General features: G+C 43.0%; 1 protein-coding gene and 1 long non-coding RNA gene across 13 annotated transcripts in view; one reads left to right on the top strand and one right to left on the bottom strand.

Moving 5' to 3' along the window:
- Nucleotides 1-16,864, top strand: part of SYNE1 (spectrin repeat containing nuclear envelope protein 1) — a 501,907-nt gene that overhangs the window by 208,235 nt on the left and 276,808 nt on the right. For all 12 annotated transcript variants that reach the window (XM_073337684.2, XM_073337695.2, XM_073337685.2 and 9 more), the window contains 9 exons: nucleotides 837-1,064; nucleotides 1,853-1,951; nucleotides 4,982-5,169; nucleotides 5,867-5,990; nucleotides 7,069-7,235; nucleotides 8,186-8,339; nucleotides 8,636-9,264; nucleotides 10,266-10,445; nucleotides 13,518-13,668. In XM_073337684.2, coding sequence (XP_073193785.2) covers nucleotides 837-1,064; nucleotides 1,853-1,951; nucleotides 4,982-5,169; nucleotides 5,867-5,990; nucleotides 7,069-7,235; nucleotides 8,186-8,339; nucleotides 8,636-9,264; nucleotides 10,266-10,445; nucleotides 13,518-13,668 — 1,920 coding nt within the window. The remainder of the gene's footprint in view (nucleotides 1-836; nucleotides 1,065-1,852; nucleotides 1,952-4,981; nucleotides 5,170-5,866; nucleotides 5,991-7,068; nucleotides 7,236-8,185; nucleotides 8,340-8,635; nucleotides 9,265-10,265; nucleotides 10,446-13,517; nucleotides 13,669-16,864) is intronic.
- Nucleotides 1-16,864, bottom strand: part of LOC140909130 (uncharacterized) — a 62,933-nt gene that overhangs the window by 20,633 nt on the left and 25,436 nt on the right. The window lies entirely within an intron of this gene.

Here is a 16,864-nt window from a genome sequence, read left to right as displayed (position 1 = left end):
CCCTAATTAAGTTTCTAATCTGATTTATACTTGGAGATCATAAAATTGAGATGAAAATACCTATTTTCCAATGTATAAAATGCTCCTATTTACACTCTGAAGCAGGTATTCTCAAACTGGGGTGACAGGACCTCTCAGGGGGTCATGAGGCTATTACATGGGGGGTCGCGAGCTGTCAGCCTTCATCCTAAACCCCACTTTGCCTCCAGCATTTATAATGGTGTTAAATATACAAAACAGTGTTTTTAATTTATAAGGGGGGAGGGTCGAACTCAGAGGCTTGCTATGTGAAAGGGGTCACCAGTACAAAAGTTTGAGAACCACTGCTCTAAAGCACATCTTGCAAACTGTTACATCACATTCATATTAGATTATTGTCTATCTCCTGACCAATACAAGTTTGTTTTTCATTGTACATTTACCAAGTTTATTTGTCAAGCTTAATTTTAAATATGACTAAGTTATGTTTATTTTTCCTTTTTGAATCCCAACCAGAATTATTCAACCAATTCTAGGGGGCAGAAGATTCTAAATATCATCCTTTCTGCTTATACTAATGTACATTTCATTTAGCCTGCACTAGTTGGTTTTCATAGATAATGCTTTTTTAAATAGCTTTCCAACATTAAATCCAAGAAGGAAAGGGAGCTTAGATAATATAATAAGGATTTTTATAACCAGATGTGTAGGGTGATCTCTGAGTTGTCCAGTACATTGATTTATAAGAAAATTACTGTGACTACTATTAGCACTAATAGAAGGAAAATAGAAAGTGATTATTTTGATCAATTGAAAATCTGTTGTGGCTGCTAATTTATTATTACTTTACATTTTAGGTTATTAGTAAAGAAATAGATGGTAAAATAAATGGAATCCCAAGTCTAGAAGAGGAAGCTCTGTCTTTTTCTCAGTTTGTTACTTCTGGAGAATCTGCGCATCTTAGAGCCAAGTTAACACAGATCAGAAGGTACTGGGAAGAACTGAGAGATCATGCACACTGTCTGGAAGGAATAATCACAGGGAATGCATCACAGCAGCAGAAGTATGAAGAAAGTCTCAAACAGGTAAACATTGCAAACTCTCAATAGACTATTCAGAGACAATTTATAGAATGTCTATAGTTTCCCAGTAGAACCCTAAAATTACACATACAGTACCATATTATCAAAAAGAAAAGGAGTACTTGTGGCACCTTCGGGACTAACCAATTTATTTGAGCTTTCGTGAGCTACAGCTCACTTCATCCGATGAAGTGAGCTGTAGCTCACGAAAGCTTATGCTCAAATAAATTGGTTAGTCTCTAAGGTGCCACAAGTACTCCTTTTCTTTTTGTGAATACAGATTAACACAGCTGTTACTCCAGTACTATATTATATTATACAAGAGATTTCATTAAGGTCTATTTTTAGTTAGCTAAGCAGTTTTGAATCCTCCACTGGTAAATTTTGTTTAAAATTATTTAAAAAGTAATGAAATAGACAAATCATAACGCAGAACCATACAGTGTTATACATCTTTAAAATAACAGAAGACAATTCTTCTGGATGCTGCAACAGTAAATCAGGTCCAGAGACTTGACATATGAAATTGTCCATCTTCATTACCAGGTTGGAATAAATACTGTTTGCATAAAGGGCCAGTCCTGCAAGTTGCTTAAGCATCTCCTGAGAGCAGCTGAGTGCCCTAAACTCCTATTAACTTCAGGAAGCACAGAGCACCTCACAGGGTCAGGCCCTCAAACTGCAGTTGGCTCTGGATACTTAATTTATTAGCAAACATATAATTTTAAAATGTGTCATTTAATTTGTTTTCTGCAGTTTTTTAAAACCTCTGTTTTGTATATATTTCATAGGTGCAGCAGGCTGTGTCTAGATTTGAAGCTAAACTGGCTGAGCCTGTTACTTCATGTTTTTCATCAGCAGATACTTACAAAGCTCTTCAAGATCACACGGTAAAAACATGCTCCATAATTGCTGCTTGTATATTTATTTACTAATTGAGGGAACCTGTGTTATATTGACTTTCTTACAGAAAACAGAAATAACTTACAGTTGAGGGACTGATTTACCTCCATGGGCTGTGAGGCAACTGGACCTGGGGAGGAGCATGCAACTTTACTGCTACTAACCCCCATCCTGCCATGCCTTCTGAGGGGTTCTGTCTAAAGGCATCGCCTTTAAATTTGGGCCAGTGTTCCACAGGAGACTCTTGGGAAATACATGAAATCTACACATGTCTCCAGACAGCTCAGTCCCACAACCAAGTGGGATTTGTCACTACATCTCCTATCCCTTCAGGCAGACTTTCCTGCTCTTGGGGGGGTGGGGGAGAGGAGGCGAAAAAGGTGTAAAACAAGCCTTGAGAACTTTTAAATTCCTCTTCATTTTTAAAACATTGTCATAAATAAAAGATAAGAAATGCACATAGCTGTGAATGTTCCTGTGGAGAAATTTCAAGAAATTTTGTCTTTTGTCTTTGTGGTTTATAGCAGTGGTCTCCAACCTCTTTACGCACAAGATCACTTTTTGAATTTAAGTGCAACTCAGGATCTACTCTGCCCCTTCCCTGAGGCCCAGCCCCACTCACTCCATCCCGCTCCCACCGTCGCTCGCTCTTCCCCACCCACACTCACTTTCACCAGACTGGGGCAGGGGTTTGGGGTGCAGGAGGGGGTGAGGGGTGCAAGCTGTGGGAGGGAGTTTGGGTGCAGGAGGGGGCTCCAGGCTGTGGCAGAGTGTTGGGGTGAAGGAGGGGGTATGCTGGCTCCGGGAGGGGACTCAGGGCTGGGGAGGTGGCTCCCAGGCAGCGGGCAGTACATCCCTGCCTGCCCTGGCCCCACACCGCTCCCGGAAGCGGTCAGCACACCCCTGCTGCCCTTTGTGGGGGGGAGGGGGAACATGGCTCTGCGTGCTGCCCCTCTCCGCAGGCACTGCCCCCGCAGTTCCCATTGGCCACAGTTTCCGGACAATGGGAGCTGTGGGGGGTGGTGCTTGCAGGCAGGAGCAGCACACGGAGACCGCCTGCCTCTCCTCCCCCTCCCCCCGGGGCCTCAGGGGCATGCTGGCCACTTCTGGGAGTGGCGTGGGGCCAGGGCAGGCAGGGAGACTGCCTTAGCCCCACTGCACCACTGGATTTTTAGTGGCTGGAGATCACGATCGACTGGCAGAGACTCCAGGATCAGCCAGTCGATTGTGATCGACCGGTTGGTTACCTCTGATTTATAGAAATCTATGATTAGAAATGGATTTTCTTTTGTCTGTTTTCCCTTTATCGCTCTGACTATTCACACTAGACATGGGCTCAAGCTACAAAATTCAGATCTAGAACCAGATTTCTAGCTTCTAGAACTCTGGGGGAGTTTCTTTTTTGGGTTTGGGTTTCGTCCATTGTAGAGATACAGATAATTTGCAAAATTTGGATCTGGATTCAGATTTCAAAAAACCAGAGTTCAAGGGAGTTTCCTCCAGGGTTTTGGTTCACCTCTCTCTCTATATTACATACACATTCATCATTACTTCTCTCTTATTTCCTCTAAGAAAATAAATACAAATCTTTGGTCAGAATGCCCTTGCAGATATGTGTACATAATTCTTATTGAAGTAAATGACAGCTGCTTGCACAGGCCATCTGGAAGGACGATCTAACCCTTAACTGCAAAAAGTTGTAGATAATAGCAACAACAGAGGCCTGTTTAATGAGGAAAAAAATATTGTTGCATGTAGGATGTGTAGCCATACGCTTGGTTTCTACTATTGTTTTTACCATTATTGTTTGTTAAGCAACCATAATGGGCTTGGCGCTTAAGCATTACTAATGAATACTGTATCATGATAATTTAACCTTTTGAGAACAAATTCTGCATTCTTATTTACTTTAAAATATTAGCATTCCTTTCTGTGCTGTTCTTGTTTCTTTTTGAGTTACCCACTGTAGACTGATCCTTCTATGATGTACTATAATTGCATCCTTTCCCACACCTTGTTATTCATTTGGTAGAAGTGCTTTGCTATTGCAATTCTAGGATTATGTGGTGGTGGTTGGGGGGAGGGGTCAGTCTTCCCTTTTTAAAATCATTATAATTATTTCTGGTTTGTTTCCATGTAGACATTTTAGCCCCAGTTCTCCTCAGATGGCACTTACAAGACTGCCCTAAGACTGGCATAGCTGGTTAGTGCAGGATTTCCTTTGCCTAAGTTAGTGTATATCCACTGTAACTGTTCTCATGCCTTCCCCCACTCCAGCACATAGGGCATGGCTGAATGTCCCTACTCTATAGCTATCCTCAGCTGCTGGAATGACCCTGTAGGGCTATGAGCTGCCAAAGTAAATTAGAATAGCCCTTAGGCAGCTGCTAGGGAATCTGGACCTTTGGCCCCCAACCAAGCCTTGTGCCAAGCACAGCCTGTCCAGTCCATTTCATAGGTGTCTGGGTTTTTCCCTAAAATTGTTTACAAGGATTCTTTCCCCAAGCACTATATACCCTTTGTGTCTGATGTGCTTATTTTGTTTGTTTCTAATAAAAGACAAATTCTCTGACCTAATGAGAAAAGAAGCATTGTGCAGTGGACCTTTGTTGGGGGACAGAGGTGTTGGAATCCTTTCTCTAAGGTCATGGAGCACCTATGCAGTAACTCCATGATCCGTGGGCTGTAGCAGTGCTGCAGATACTGTGCTTCTTTCAGCAGGATTTGTGCCACTGAATCTTGGTAGTTATTGATGTCCTGGCCACACTCCTGCCACTTCCCTGGCCTGCCTCCCAAAGAGTAGCATGGATCAAATCCAAGCACTTCTGAAGTAATGCTCCGTGCCATTCAGGGAGTGAGGAGTCCTCTCTGTGCATGACTTTTCCCTTCATGTATAGAGAAACCTTACCAATTCTGTGGCCTCCTTTGAGCTCCTGTAGAGGAATAGGAGTTGGCTCATGAGTGTTATTGTTTGTTTATTCTGTTTGTGGCTTTTATTCCCTTATCACCATCAACAGGATCTCTGCCAGGCTCTGGGAAAATTGAACAACACTGTGACCTCCCTCTTAGCCTCTGCCCATAAGGTCACCAACACAGAAAAAGCTATTCAAGAGGTTACAGTGTTACAGGAGAGATATGAAAAGCTGCTAGGAAGAGCTAAAGAAAAACAAACCTTACTAGAGACTGTGTTAGCACAGTGGCAGAGGTGAGTAACCCGCTCTCCTTTAGTTTGACAAATACAGAGACTTTTCTGCAGATAGTCCAAGAGAACATGGGGCACTTGAGTCAGTAATGTTCTATGCCGGGGGTCTCAAACACATGGCCCGGGGGGTTATTTCCTGCGGCCCACCAAGCTCAGCCCCCCCCCCCCCCCGCGCCTAGAGTTATTTCCTGCGGGCCGCCAAGCTCCCTTCCCCGCTGCTCTCCCTCCCCCCAGGGCTCCGTGTCTATGCTCCTCTGCCTACCTCCAGGCACTTCTCACCAACAAACAACTGTTTGGCTGCGCTTAGCGTTTTCCAGGAAGGAGGGGAGAGGAGCAGGGAGCTGCGCGCTCAGGGGAGGAGGTGGAGAAGAGGCAGGGCTGGGGCCGGGATTTGGGGAAGCGGTTGGAATGGGGGCAGGGAAGGGGTGGGAAGAGGCGGGGCAGGGAGGGGGCGGAGTTGGGGTGGGGACTTTGAGGAAGGGTTTGGAATGGGGGCAGGGAAGGGGTGGGAAGAGGCGGGGCAGGGGCCGGGCATCATGGAAGGGGTGCAGTGGGGGTGGGGCCAGGTGCGGGGAGGGCTTTTGTACCTTTATATGGAAAGGTGTCAGTGATGTGGCCCTTGGGCCAATGTACTAGTCCTCATGTGGCCCTCCTGGTGATTCGAATTTGAGATCCCTGTTCTATGCCATGCTTTTGTTAGGCAGGAGAAGGAGCTATCTATCTTCCAGAACTGGTTGGAGAGGTGTGAAACTGCAGCCAGACCTCCAGAGCAGTACGTTTCTGCTGACAGAATCAAACTGGAAGGTGAATTACAGTCAGTACAGGTAAATTTTGGGATTGAAAGTTAGTCCAGAAGTGTACCTGCTTTTACGGATTGGCTTTTCTGTAGCTTTCTAGGATTGGATCTGCTCATTTGACCTCTGACAATCTGTCTAAAGGTGAATTGCAGAGATTCACTCAGCTGAAATCACTTACATTATTATTTATTGATTCATTTATTATCATAGTGCCTAGGAGCCCCATTCATGGACTAGGACCTCAGTGTGCTAGGTGCTGTACAAACATAGAAAAGATATTAGCATTTATCGAAGTGCAGGCAAAATTGAAGGGGGGGTTTGAAGGAAGAATTTTATTTTGCAATTAGTATATGCTGTTTCCTGGGGAAGAGTGCTACAGGATACCCTACCACCCACCAGGGACTGAGGGGCTTCAGAGTGAGTGCCACAGGATCTTCAGACTGCAGGGCTGTATTTTCTTTAGGTCACACACTTGTGTATTTTTTTCATGTATGAGAAGACTTTTCCGAGAGCAAAGCAGGCAGGGATTTTGGATTCAGAATGGAAATGGTGATTTTGCAGCACTTCCACTGGGGTTTTGAATGTAAAATTTCACACAGCTCTGAGGCACTTTTCCCCTGTGAACAAGTGCTCTGTGTTGTAGTGGACTAATGGGAAACATTTGGGCAAAAGCAGCTCTTTTTTACAAATCCAGTGAATCATTTCAGCACTGAAGAGAATGGAGAGGTTTTTCTTTGTTCAGGCCAAAGTGTGATTTTTTTCACACAGCTCTAGCACTGGTGACAAGGACCAAATTCTGGGCTAGATTTTGTAGCCATTACTGTTGTGTGAGCACTTAATCTCACAAGCAGCTTCATTGTCTACTTGTTTGAATAAGTGCTCACGAACATGAGAAAGATGCAAAGCCTTGCCCTTCAAGAGGTACTGAGCACTTGCTGAGTGCCTAGACGTCCTAAAAACCCTGAACATCTGTAAGATTTGGTCAGACCTGAGTCTTGACTCAGAGTAGTGTGTTGGCGCTCCGCAGCTGACTGCAGACTGACATGTTTACTTGCATATTATGATACTGTATTTACCCTAAAAAGTGCAATCTACTGTTCCCCAGCATTTGCAAGCTGATATTACATCCCGTGCTTCACTGTATACCAGCCTATTACAATTAAATGAGTCACTGTTCACAACAGCTTCCAAAGAAAGTGTGAAAGCAATGAAACAAGAGTTCAAAGAGCTGGATGGGAGATGGAAAGCTTTACCACAGACTGTTAGCAAGAGGTATGTGTTTCAGGGTGTGTCTAACATGGTTTACATGCTCAAAAATAGTAATCAACAATGCAGATGAAGAATACCCTGCCTCAGTCACAGCTTTACAGTGTAACGCTGGAAATGTTAGGTTTTATGGGCCATATGCTCGCAGAAGTGGAGAGTATGGGAATCCAACAGATCCAGCATGCTGCCTCTGTGACATCATTCTTCCCCTACTCCAGTGGAAGTGTTGAGGATCTGTGTGCTAGGAGGAGGGTGGGGCAGGTGATGGAGGCAGTATTGTCCCCACACAAATACCATGGAACTTCCTCTTATAAGTTAACGTTGGCATTAACTTACCCCGCTTTCCTGCTCAGTACGAAGGAACTTCCTTTTGTGGGGAGGCCCAGGTCTAGCAGCTGGTGAGGGAGCCCCTACAATCTTGACCTCTGCAAAAGTCATGTGATAGCAGCTGTGAGTTAGAATCCACTGAGATATTCTTGTCTCCGTGGATTCACATGAATCTCAAGTATCCCCTGATTTTGGGGCCTAAACATTTTACTTCTTCAGAGAGAACGTCAACTCTCTCAAGGGAAATATGTATGCAATTCTGAAAGGGAAATCTCGCAGCATTTCTTGTCCCCGTTCAGTCTTCTCCTGCATAGGAAATGATATAGCAGGGTTTTTTTCAGTTTAGTATGCAATGGCTTAATCTTGAGTACTCCTCAGCACCTTTCAGGATGGAGCCTAAAGTGTACTTGCTTGAAGTTACTTTAAACAGAATTGTTATGTCTGAAAATTCAAGTTTAAGATCATTGGCCCATTCCTGTAACCTTTGCTCCCATGAGTTTCATTCTCTCTCTCTCTCCTCTCACCTGAAATGTATTTTAATACTGTCTAGTCAGCTGTGGTTTTGATTAATCACAGTGACTCACTCACACTGAAGTTAACTTTTCATTTTTATACCTGATATCCTGTAGGATCAGTTTCCTTCAGTCTCTTGTTGCTGAACATGGGGAGTTTGATGAACTGCTGCTCAGTTTTTCAGACTGGATTAACCAGTTTCTTGGTGAATTGCAAGCCACTTCTGAGATAAACACAGCTGATCAGCACACAGCTGTATGCCGCAATCAGGTAAGCTATCCAGTTGAAATATTCAAAAATATAAAGAAAAGCATCCCATGCACAGTGCGTTCCAAAGACCATGTAGCTAAAACTATGATGAAGCTGCTTAACCTGTTGGAAATCTGATTGTCCATATTACACAGTTCACTTTTTTGATTGGGTTAATGCAAATCAGCAATGCAGTATTGTTCCTACTGGGTTCTATTTAGTAATAATTGTACGGATGAGCTTGCGTATTTCTTTTGTCAAGACTTCTCTCTGAACCCTTGTATGGAAAATCAGTTTGTTTCCTGTCTTTCTAAAAGGACCACTCTATGGAAGTGGAAAACAAGAAACAGGAACTTCAAAGTCTGAGGGAACACGTAGAAAAGCTGTGTTCTTTTAGTAGCCCAGAGGACCACCACATGCTACAGGGGAAGGCTGACGACTGCTTCCAGCTCTTCCAGGAGGCCAGTCATATAACCAGACGAAGACAAGAGGCTCTGAATCAGCTTGGGGTGTTCTTAGAATTACATGCTGCTGCATCAAGTGTGCTTCATCACCTGAGCCAGACAGTAGAGACTACTAGAAACATGGATAAGGCAAAATCAGAACTGCTGGAGAAGGAACTGAGGGATGTTGTTCAAGATATTAACAAATTACCACCTGCTGCAATCAGTTTGGATGGAGCCCTTACAAAAGCCCAGTATCATCTAAGACATGGAAGTTCTGAGCAGAGGACATCCTGTAGGGCTGTGGCTGATAATCTGTGTTTAGAACTGGAGTCAGTCCAAAATCTGTTGGGAACCAAGCAGAGTGAAGCAGAAGCCCTTGGAGCCTTACAGAAGTCTTTCATGGAACATAAAGAACAGGCGTTAAAGAGCATTGAAGATATTGAGGAGAGAGCTGACAAAGAAGGATTGAAGGAGCCAACACTTCAGGCACTACAACAAAGGTAAAAACACGAATCTTAGGAAGTGCTTGATCTTTGGTGCCTTTTTTTTTTTTTTTTGCTTGTATAAATTCACTCCTGGGAGATCTAGGTCTCCAATGGTAGAAAGCCTGCAGAGGAAAAGGTTGCAGTGGCGCAAGTTACAGACAATCTGTGGAGCCAGCCAGCACAGTTCCAAAAGTGAGCAGTCTGGCAGAAGAGAGGGCATATCCAGAACACTCGGCAGATGCTCTGTTTCAGCACATCTCTCAGAGCTCTTTTTCTGGAAAAGCACATGGTGAAATACCTGCCAATAAAAATTGCTTTATCCTGAGAGAATCCATACTGTAAAGTGGCGTACAAAAACTGATAGCCCTTTCTTGGGGCACAGCTCATAGATTCATAGATATAGATTCATAGATATTTAGGTCAGAAGGGACCATTATGATCATCTAGTCTGACCTCCTGCACAATGCAGGCCACAGAATTTCACCCACCACTCCTAAAAAAGACCTCACACCTATATCTGTGCTATTGAAGTCCTCAAATTGTAGTTTGAAGACCTCAAGGAGCAGAGGTCAAGGAGGTCAAGGTCAAGAAGACCTCAAGGAGCAGCTGCTTCCATTAGCACAGACATTGCAGATTGTATAGTCACACATTAGCAGGGCATGAATGGAACCCATTAACTGTAATAAACTGTCAGATTATAAAGGAGACTTACTTAAAAGGGATTCTAAAATTCTAGAAGAATATTTCCAAGTTCACTTTGTGTGGGAAGTAAGGAGAGGGGGCGTATGCATGTGCGGTTATAGAAACACAGAGGCCTAGATTCTGATCTTAGTTTCACCAGCATCAATCCAGTGTAACTTCGTCTTCAGCAGAGTTGTCCCAGATTCACACTGTTACATCTAAAGCCAAAAATTGACCATCAGATGTATTTTATATGCAATCTCGCCCTTTCTCGCTCTCATTTCATTTTCAGTGAAGCTAAGAAGTAAATGTGTAACCACTCTTCTAATTTGCAGATTAAAGATATTTAACCAACTAGAGGATGAACTGAATTCTCACCAGCATGAACTGCAGTGGTTGATGGACAAAGCAAAACAAATGGCCCAGAAGGATATAACATTAGCACCTGAAATTGACAAAGAGATAAATCGTTTGGAAGCTACCTGGGAGGATACCAAGAAACTAATCCATGAAAAGTAAGTAGATTTTGAATATACTTAAAATGAGGGAGAAGAAGTATCTTTCTTTTGGTAGAGGATGAGAGCTCAGGTATTTGAATATTATTTCTTTTGCCACATCATCTCCAGTATACAATAATACCACCTAGCAATCATATATGATTTGATATCTTAGGAGTACTGTACAAACATGATTTAATTAATAAATCCATATTAATTATGTGCTCTTTTTTGCTTTTCTGAACTTACCCTATGGCTGGAAAGTTAGGAAATCTCCATTAAGACTACATAATTACTATGTAATTAGAATTTATATAATGCACTATTTCCCTGTATGCTACCTCTGCAACATGCCAATCTTCCACTGGCTTGAAACTACTCTTGAGCTTAAGTCTCCTCTATGTCTGCATGTAGCACTGCCCTCTAGGCAGTCAGCCCAGCTCAAGAATATGTTTTGAGTAAAATCATAACTCAAGCCATTTGTTAGATAATACTCAGCAGGGCATGCTGGGGTCTATCTGTCGATATAAGTATATTCTCTCAATATATATTCCAGTAACTTTTTCCCAGTCTTAACTGCATTTGCATTTGTTTGAAAAGAAAACTAACATACTTTTAAGGTTTTTTGCTTGTACATTTGGTTTTTGCTGAAATAAGTGGTAGGCTCTTTCAAATATGACTCTTTATTATACTGTAAAATTCCTCCCTCTCCTTAGTATTGACACCCTTCAAATATTTGTATACACACTGGCACTTTGCCAAGCTATGTGCATTTCACTTTTATAGATTTCATCCTTTGTCAGTCCCTTTATCACAGTCACCAAAGGTGTTATGTTCATTTGAATTCACTCTAGTTTCCCAATATCCATCTGGTAACAAGGTGTGCAGATCTGAACAAAGGAGAGGAGAAGGACTGAATTTACTAGGCTCTTATACCTATTCCGTCAAGGTCATTACCTGCCCCTCATCTTTATTTTATGTGCTGCAAAGGCATGGATAAGGTGGTGAAAGCTCACTTTGAATGGAGGCACAGAGGTGAATAGTGAGACCTAAACACACAAAGCATTGTACTAAACCTGGGGAGTGGGAGGAAGTTAGGATGGCTGCTCGACATGGGGAGTGGGAAAAGTCAGGGACAGTGGGGGAGGTTGGGGAGTTAGGAATAGGAAGAGGAGTCAGGGTGCGTGCTCTGTATGGGGAGTGAGGAGAGCTACACAGACTTGGGATCCTTTGGGAGGGGGCAACCAGCTCCAGTTTGGGAGGGGGGTTCTGGAGATTTGCGTCTCTCTTGCTGGGGTAGCTGCTCCCAAGCTGAACATTCCAGTTCCTGCCTGCTCCCACTGCGACAGCTGCTCTGGGTCCTGCTCTCACCTCCACTCCCAGCAACCACGGAGCCCCACTCAGCCTGAGGGCATAAAATAACTCACTTAAGAATAACACACGGAGGTGGAAATATAGATCCACATCCACAGTATTTCCATTGTGGGGGCACTAGCCCCAATGCCCCCCAGTTCCTCCGCTCCGGAATATTTTCCATGGGATGTCTCAGAAGTCAGACATCACCGCTCGGAACTGAAGATAGCATACGTATATAAAGCCATACCTACTTGCTTAATAAATAATAATAATAATAACATGTACATGTTCAAAGCAATGAAAAGACATTACCTAACTAATCCACATAATATCTCTTTGTGGAAGTGTATTTATCTCTATTTTACATATGGGGAAATTGAGTCAGAACAGCAAAATGACCTACCCAGGGACACACAAAACAGCAAGTCAGAGGTAGAGCTATGTCAGAGTTATGTAACTGGGTTATTTAGCTCCCTTTAACTCACCCAACTACAGCCCTTTAACTCACCCACTACAGATTTGGTGGCTAGAGCACTAGACTGGGACTCAGGAGAGCTGGGTTGAATTCCCTGTTGTGTCAGACTTGCTATATGGGAAGTCATTTAGTCACTGAGTGCCTGAGCTCCCCATCTGTACAGTGGGGATAACAGCACCTACCTATCTCACAGGGGTGTTGTGAGGATGAATACAGTAAAGACTGTGAGTTGGTCAGATACAATTGTAATGGGAACCATATAAGTACCTGAAAGTCAGTTTCTTAGTGAGTCTTTTCTGACCGGAAGAAATGTAATTTTAACTCTCGGTTTTTAACTAATATGATTATTAGTTTTGCTGTAAGCCAATGGGGACCTCGCTGTGCACGATTATTTCTCTGGTATGCTCCTGAGAAGGAGATGAACTCAGAAGTGACCGTCTTTCACACTTGGCCACCTGTGGCTCTCAAATTCCTTTTGTCAATGGAACACTGTTTATAACAAAGTAAATTATATAAAGGAAATATGGGCTTCCTGTTCTGTCTGACTCCTTCTCGTGAAGAGCTTGAATTCATCGAAAACTTCTATTGAACCTGAAGTTCCCTGTCTAGGCAGGGAAATCCAAAATAAAATCATAAGATCTGGCTTCAGCAGCAAATTGTTCCCATTTCCAGGTGAATGTCTCAAGCCAGAGGCGTTTGAAACAATATTTTAAACTTAAGAAAGGAAATATTTTGACTGAAAAATCAGCAAGGCTGGACAGGTCTCCCTCTTCTTCAACCTTCATTTCTACTTTTTCCTTTTTAACCAAGAAGCTTGAAATCCTTCACTGAATTTAATTTAGTTGAGACAAGAGGTTGAAAATGCACCATCAGAAGCCAGCTACGTGGCACTGTGATTTTCAGACAGCATGGTCCAGTGAGTAAGATACTGAACTGGAAATCAAGAAATCTGGGTTGTATTATCAGCTCTGACCTGCTGTGTAGCCTTTGGAAAGTCACTTTGTTCAGATATCCCGCCCGTTTAATGGCAGCGTGGGACCCTTCCTTTGTGAAGTGCTTTGAGAATCAAGAGCGCTGTATAAGTGATAAGGATGATTATGTACATAAGCACATAGATCCTGCTGCTTTAACATTCTAACCTGATTCCCCTGGGCCACTCCGGGGGAAGTTCTCCCTGACAAATGCCTCTGTCACATCTCCTGGATTCACAAATATCAGAATGAACACCATTCTTTCAACACAGCTATTTTCCATTATAGACAGGAGCAGTGCTGCATCCTGGTTGATCTGATGAAAGAATATCAGAGTTTGAAATTGGCAGTAACTAAAGTCATAGAGAATGCTGACAACGTGACTATGACCAACTCCATTTTAAAGGACCAGGAGGACGTCAGAAGGGCTTTATCAAAGGTAATTCAGCTATTTTCATTTAAAAATAATTGAATGGATCTTCCGTTTCAACAAATATGATGAATCATTTCTCTTTGTGTTTGAAAAGAAGTTGGTCTGATCCTTGCTTAAAGTTCCTTGCAGTATTGGGTGCCAAATCATTTCCCACTGAAATCAATGGTAAATCTCCCATTGGCTTTGATTCGGGAAGAATCTGGCCATTACTGTACACTCTGCACATTTTGCAGGAAAACCTTTCAATTTGCAGGCATCTGCTTTTCTATTGTTTTAAGTATATTGTACATTCCTTCAGTGATTTTAAATGTACATTTGTATACAAGGAGAAGCTGTGCATAGATACTGGGGATGGATTCTCTACTCAAAGGCACTGAGGAAGAAAATGCCTAACATGTTTCTAATGCTTTGTCATAGTAACCCCTTGGATCATTTTTGTTCACTTGAAAACAAAATGAAAGGACAAGGCAATAACTGAACTTTGGTCTCTTCCATGACAATGCAGGGCATTGATGCTGCAACATCAGCAAATTAGCCTCTGCTTCTGAAAAATGACACATTCTCTGTCTCCTTCCCCCAGCAATGGTTCATAGGCACCAACTCCATGGGGAAAAAATGGTGGGTGCTAAGCACCTTCCAGCAGCCCTCCTATCAGCTCCCCCCACCCACCCCCCAGTGTTTGCCGCCCGCCAGTGAGCCCCATGGAGCAGCACCTCCCCCTCCCTCCCGCCCACCATGAACAGCTGTTTTGTGGCATGCAGGAGGCTGGGAGGGAAAGGGAGGAGTGAAGACAGGGTGCGCTCAGGGGAGGGGGTGGAATTGGGTGGGAAGAGGTGGGGTGGGGATGGGGTGGGAAAATGTGGGGTGGGTGGGGGCCTTGGGTGGACTGGGGACGGAGCCTGGGTCAGAACCGGGGGGGTGAGCACTTTGGAAAGACGGCACCTGTGGATTAGTTTATCCAAAGTGATTACTTTGATACAGTACTGGACACGGAAGAGGGTCAAGGACTTTGGTTCCCTATGGTCCATACACTTCATGAATTACATTTATTACATTTCCAAATTCTGCTGGCCTAAAGTCACTCTGAAGCCCCAGCACATCTTGAGAGTAAGTTCTGAGTTAAACTCTCTCCATTCATTAAATTTAAATTCAGTAAATTTTCAGAATGGAGAGGGGTAACTTGTGGTGTTCCCCAAGGGTCAGTCCTAGGACCAATCCTATTCAACTTATTCATAAATGATCTGGAGAAAGGGGTAAACAGTGAGGTGGCAAAGTTTGCAGATGATACTAAACTGCTCAAGATAAGACCAAAGCAGACTGTGAAGAACTTCAAAAAGATCTCACAAAACAAAGTGATTGGGCAACAAAATGGCAAATGAAATTTAATGTGGATAAATGGAAAGTAATACACATTGGAAAAAATAACCCCAACTATACATACGATATGATGGGTGCTAATTTAGCTACAACTAATCAGGAGAAAGATCTTGGAGTCATCGTAGATAGTTCTCTGAAGACGTCCACGCAGTGTGCAGCGGCCGTCAGAAAAGCAAACAGGATGTTAGGAATCATAAAAAAGGGATAGAGAATAAGACGGAGAATATCTTATTGCCTTTATATAAATCCATGGTACGCCCACATCTTGAATACTATGTACAGATGTGGTCCCCTCATCTCATAAAAGATATACTAGCATTGGAAAAGGTTTAAAAAAGAGTAACTAAAATGATTAGGGGTTTGGAACGGGTCCCATATGAGGAGAGATGAAAGAGGCTAGGACTTTTCAGCTTGGAAAAGAGGAGACGCGGGGGGATATGATACCGGTATATAAAATCATGAGTGGTGTGGAGAAAGTTCATATGGAAAAGTTATTTATTTGTTCCCATAATATAAGAACTTGGGGCCACCAAATGAAATGAATGGGTAGCAGGTTTAAAACAAATAAAAGGAAGTTCTTCTTCACTCAGCACACAGTCAACCTGTGGAACTCCTTGCCTGAGGAAGTTGTGAAGGCTAGGACTATAACAGGGTTTAAAAGAGAACTGGATAAATCCATGGAGGTTAAGTCCTTTAATGGCTATTAGCCAGGATGGGTAAGGAATGGTGTCTCTAGCCTCCGTTTGTCAGAGGGTGGAGATGGATGGCAGGAGAGAGATCACTTGATCATTACCTGTTAGGTTCACTCCCTCTGGGCACCTGGCATTGGCCACTGTAGGTAGACAGGATACTGGGCTGGATGGACCTTTGGTCTGACCCAGTATGGCCATTCTTATGTTCTTATTAGAAAATGTTAATTTTGATGGGAAGCCTGTAGTGGGTATATTGCAAAATTGTTATTAATATTCAGTAGTCTGCACCATAAAACACATAGTATTAAAACATGCCTCTTTATGGGCTATGTTTTATAAAATCATAATATCTGGAATTATAATTCAGATAATCATCCTGTTAAAGTTCTCTGAATTATAACTTCACAAATTCTTGCATGAAAGACTTTTAGTCCATCGTGCTACGCCTATTTTACAAAGGATTTCTTTTATTTCTATTTAGTTTATTTTGATATTGCAGGTAACATTTTTTAACATAAGCCTTATGACAATGACCTCCTGACAACATTGGCCAGAAGAACGTATGCAGGAGTTTGCAAGATCCCTCATACAGCTATGCCAGCATGCATCAACCCTCACTTGCAGCACATTCTGCGTGCACATCTGTCTGAGGCTCTCAAAGCACTTTTCAAACATTACTGAATTATGCAGCATGACTGTTATATGTTTCTGTTATCCCCATTTTACAGGTGGGGAAATGGCGGCTTGGAAAGTTTGTAAATTATTAGCCCAAGTTCCCACAGCAAGTTATTGCAGAGTGGGAAAACAACCCAGATCTTGTCACTCCCACTCATAGACTTTATGGCCAGATGGGGCCATCATGATCATCTAGTCCAGTGGTTATCAAACTTTTGTATTGTGACCCCTTCCACACAGCAAACCTATGAGTGCGACCCCCCCCTTATAAATTAAAAACACTTTTTTATATTTAACAGTATTATAAATGCTGGAGGTGAGGTGGGATTTGGGGGTGGAGGCTAACAGCTCGTGACCCCCCACGTAATAACCTTGTGACCCTCTGAGAGGTCACGACCCCCAATTTGAGAACCCCTGATCTAGTCTGACCTTCTGCTCATCACAGGCCAAAGAACCTC

Source organism: Lepidochelys kempii, chromosome 3 (assembly GCF_965140285.1).
Source record: "Lepidochelys kempii isolate rLepKem1 chromosome 3, rLepKem1.hap1, whole genome shotgun sequence".
In the NCBI taxonomy this organism is placed as follows: domain Eukaryota; kingdom Metazoa; phylum Chordata; order Testudines; family Cheloniidae; genus Lepidochelys; species Lepidochelys kempii.
This window is presented reverse-complemented; position numbering and strand designations above follow the sequence as displayed.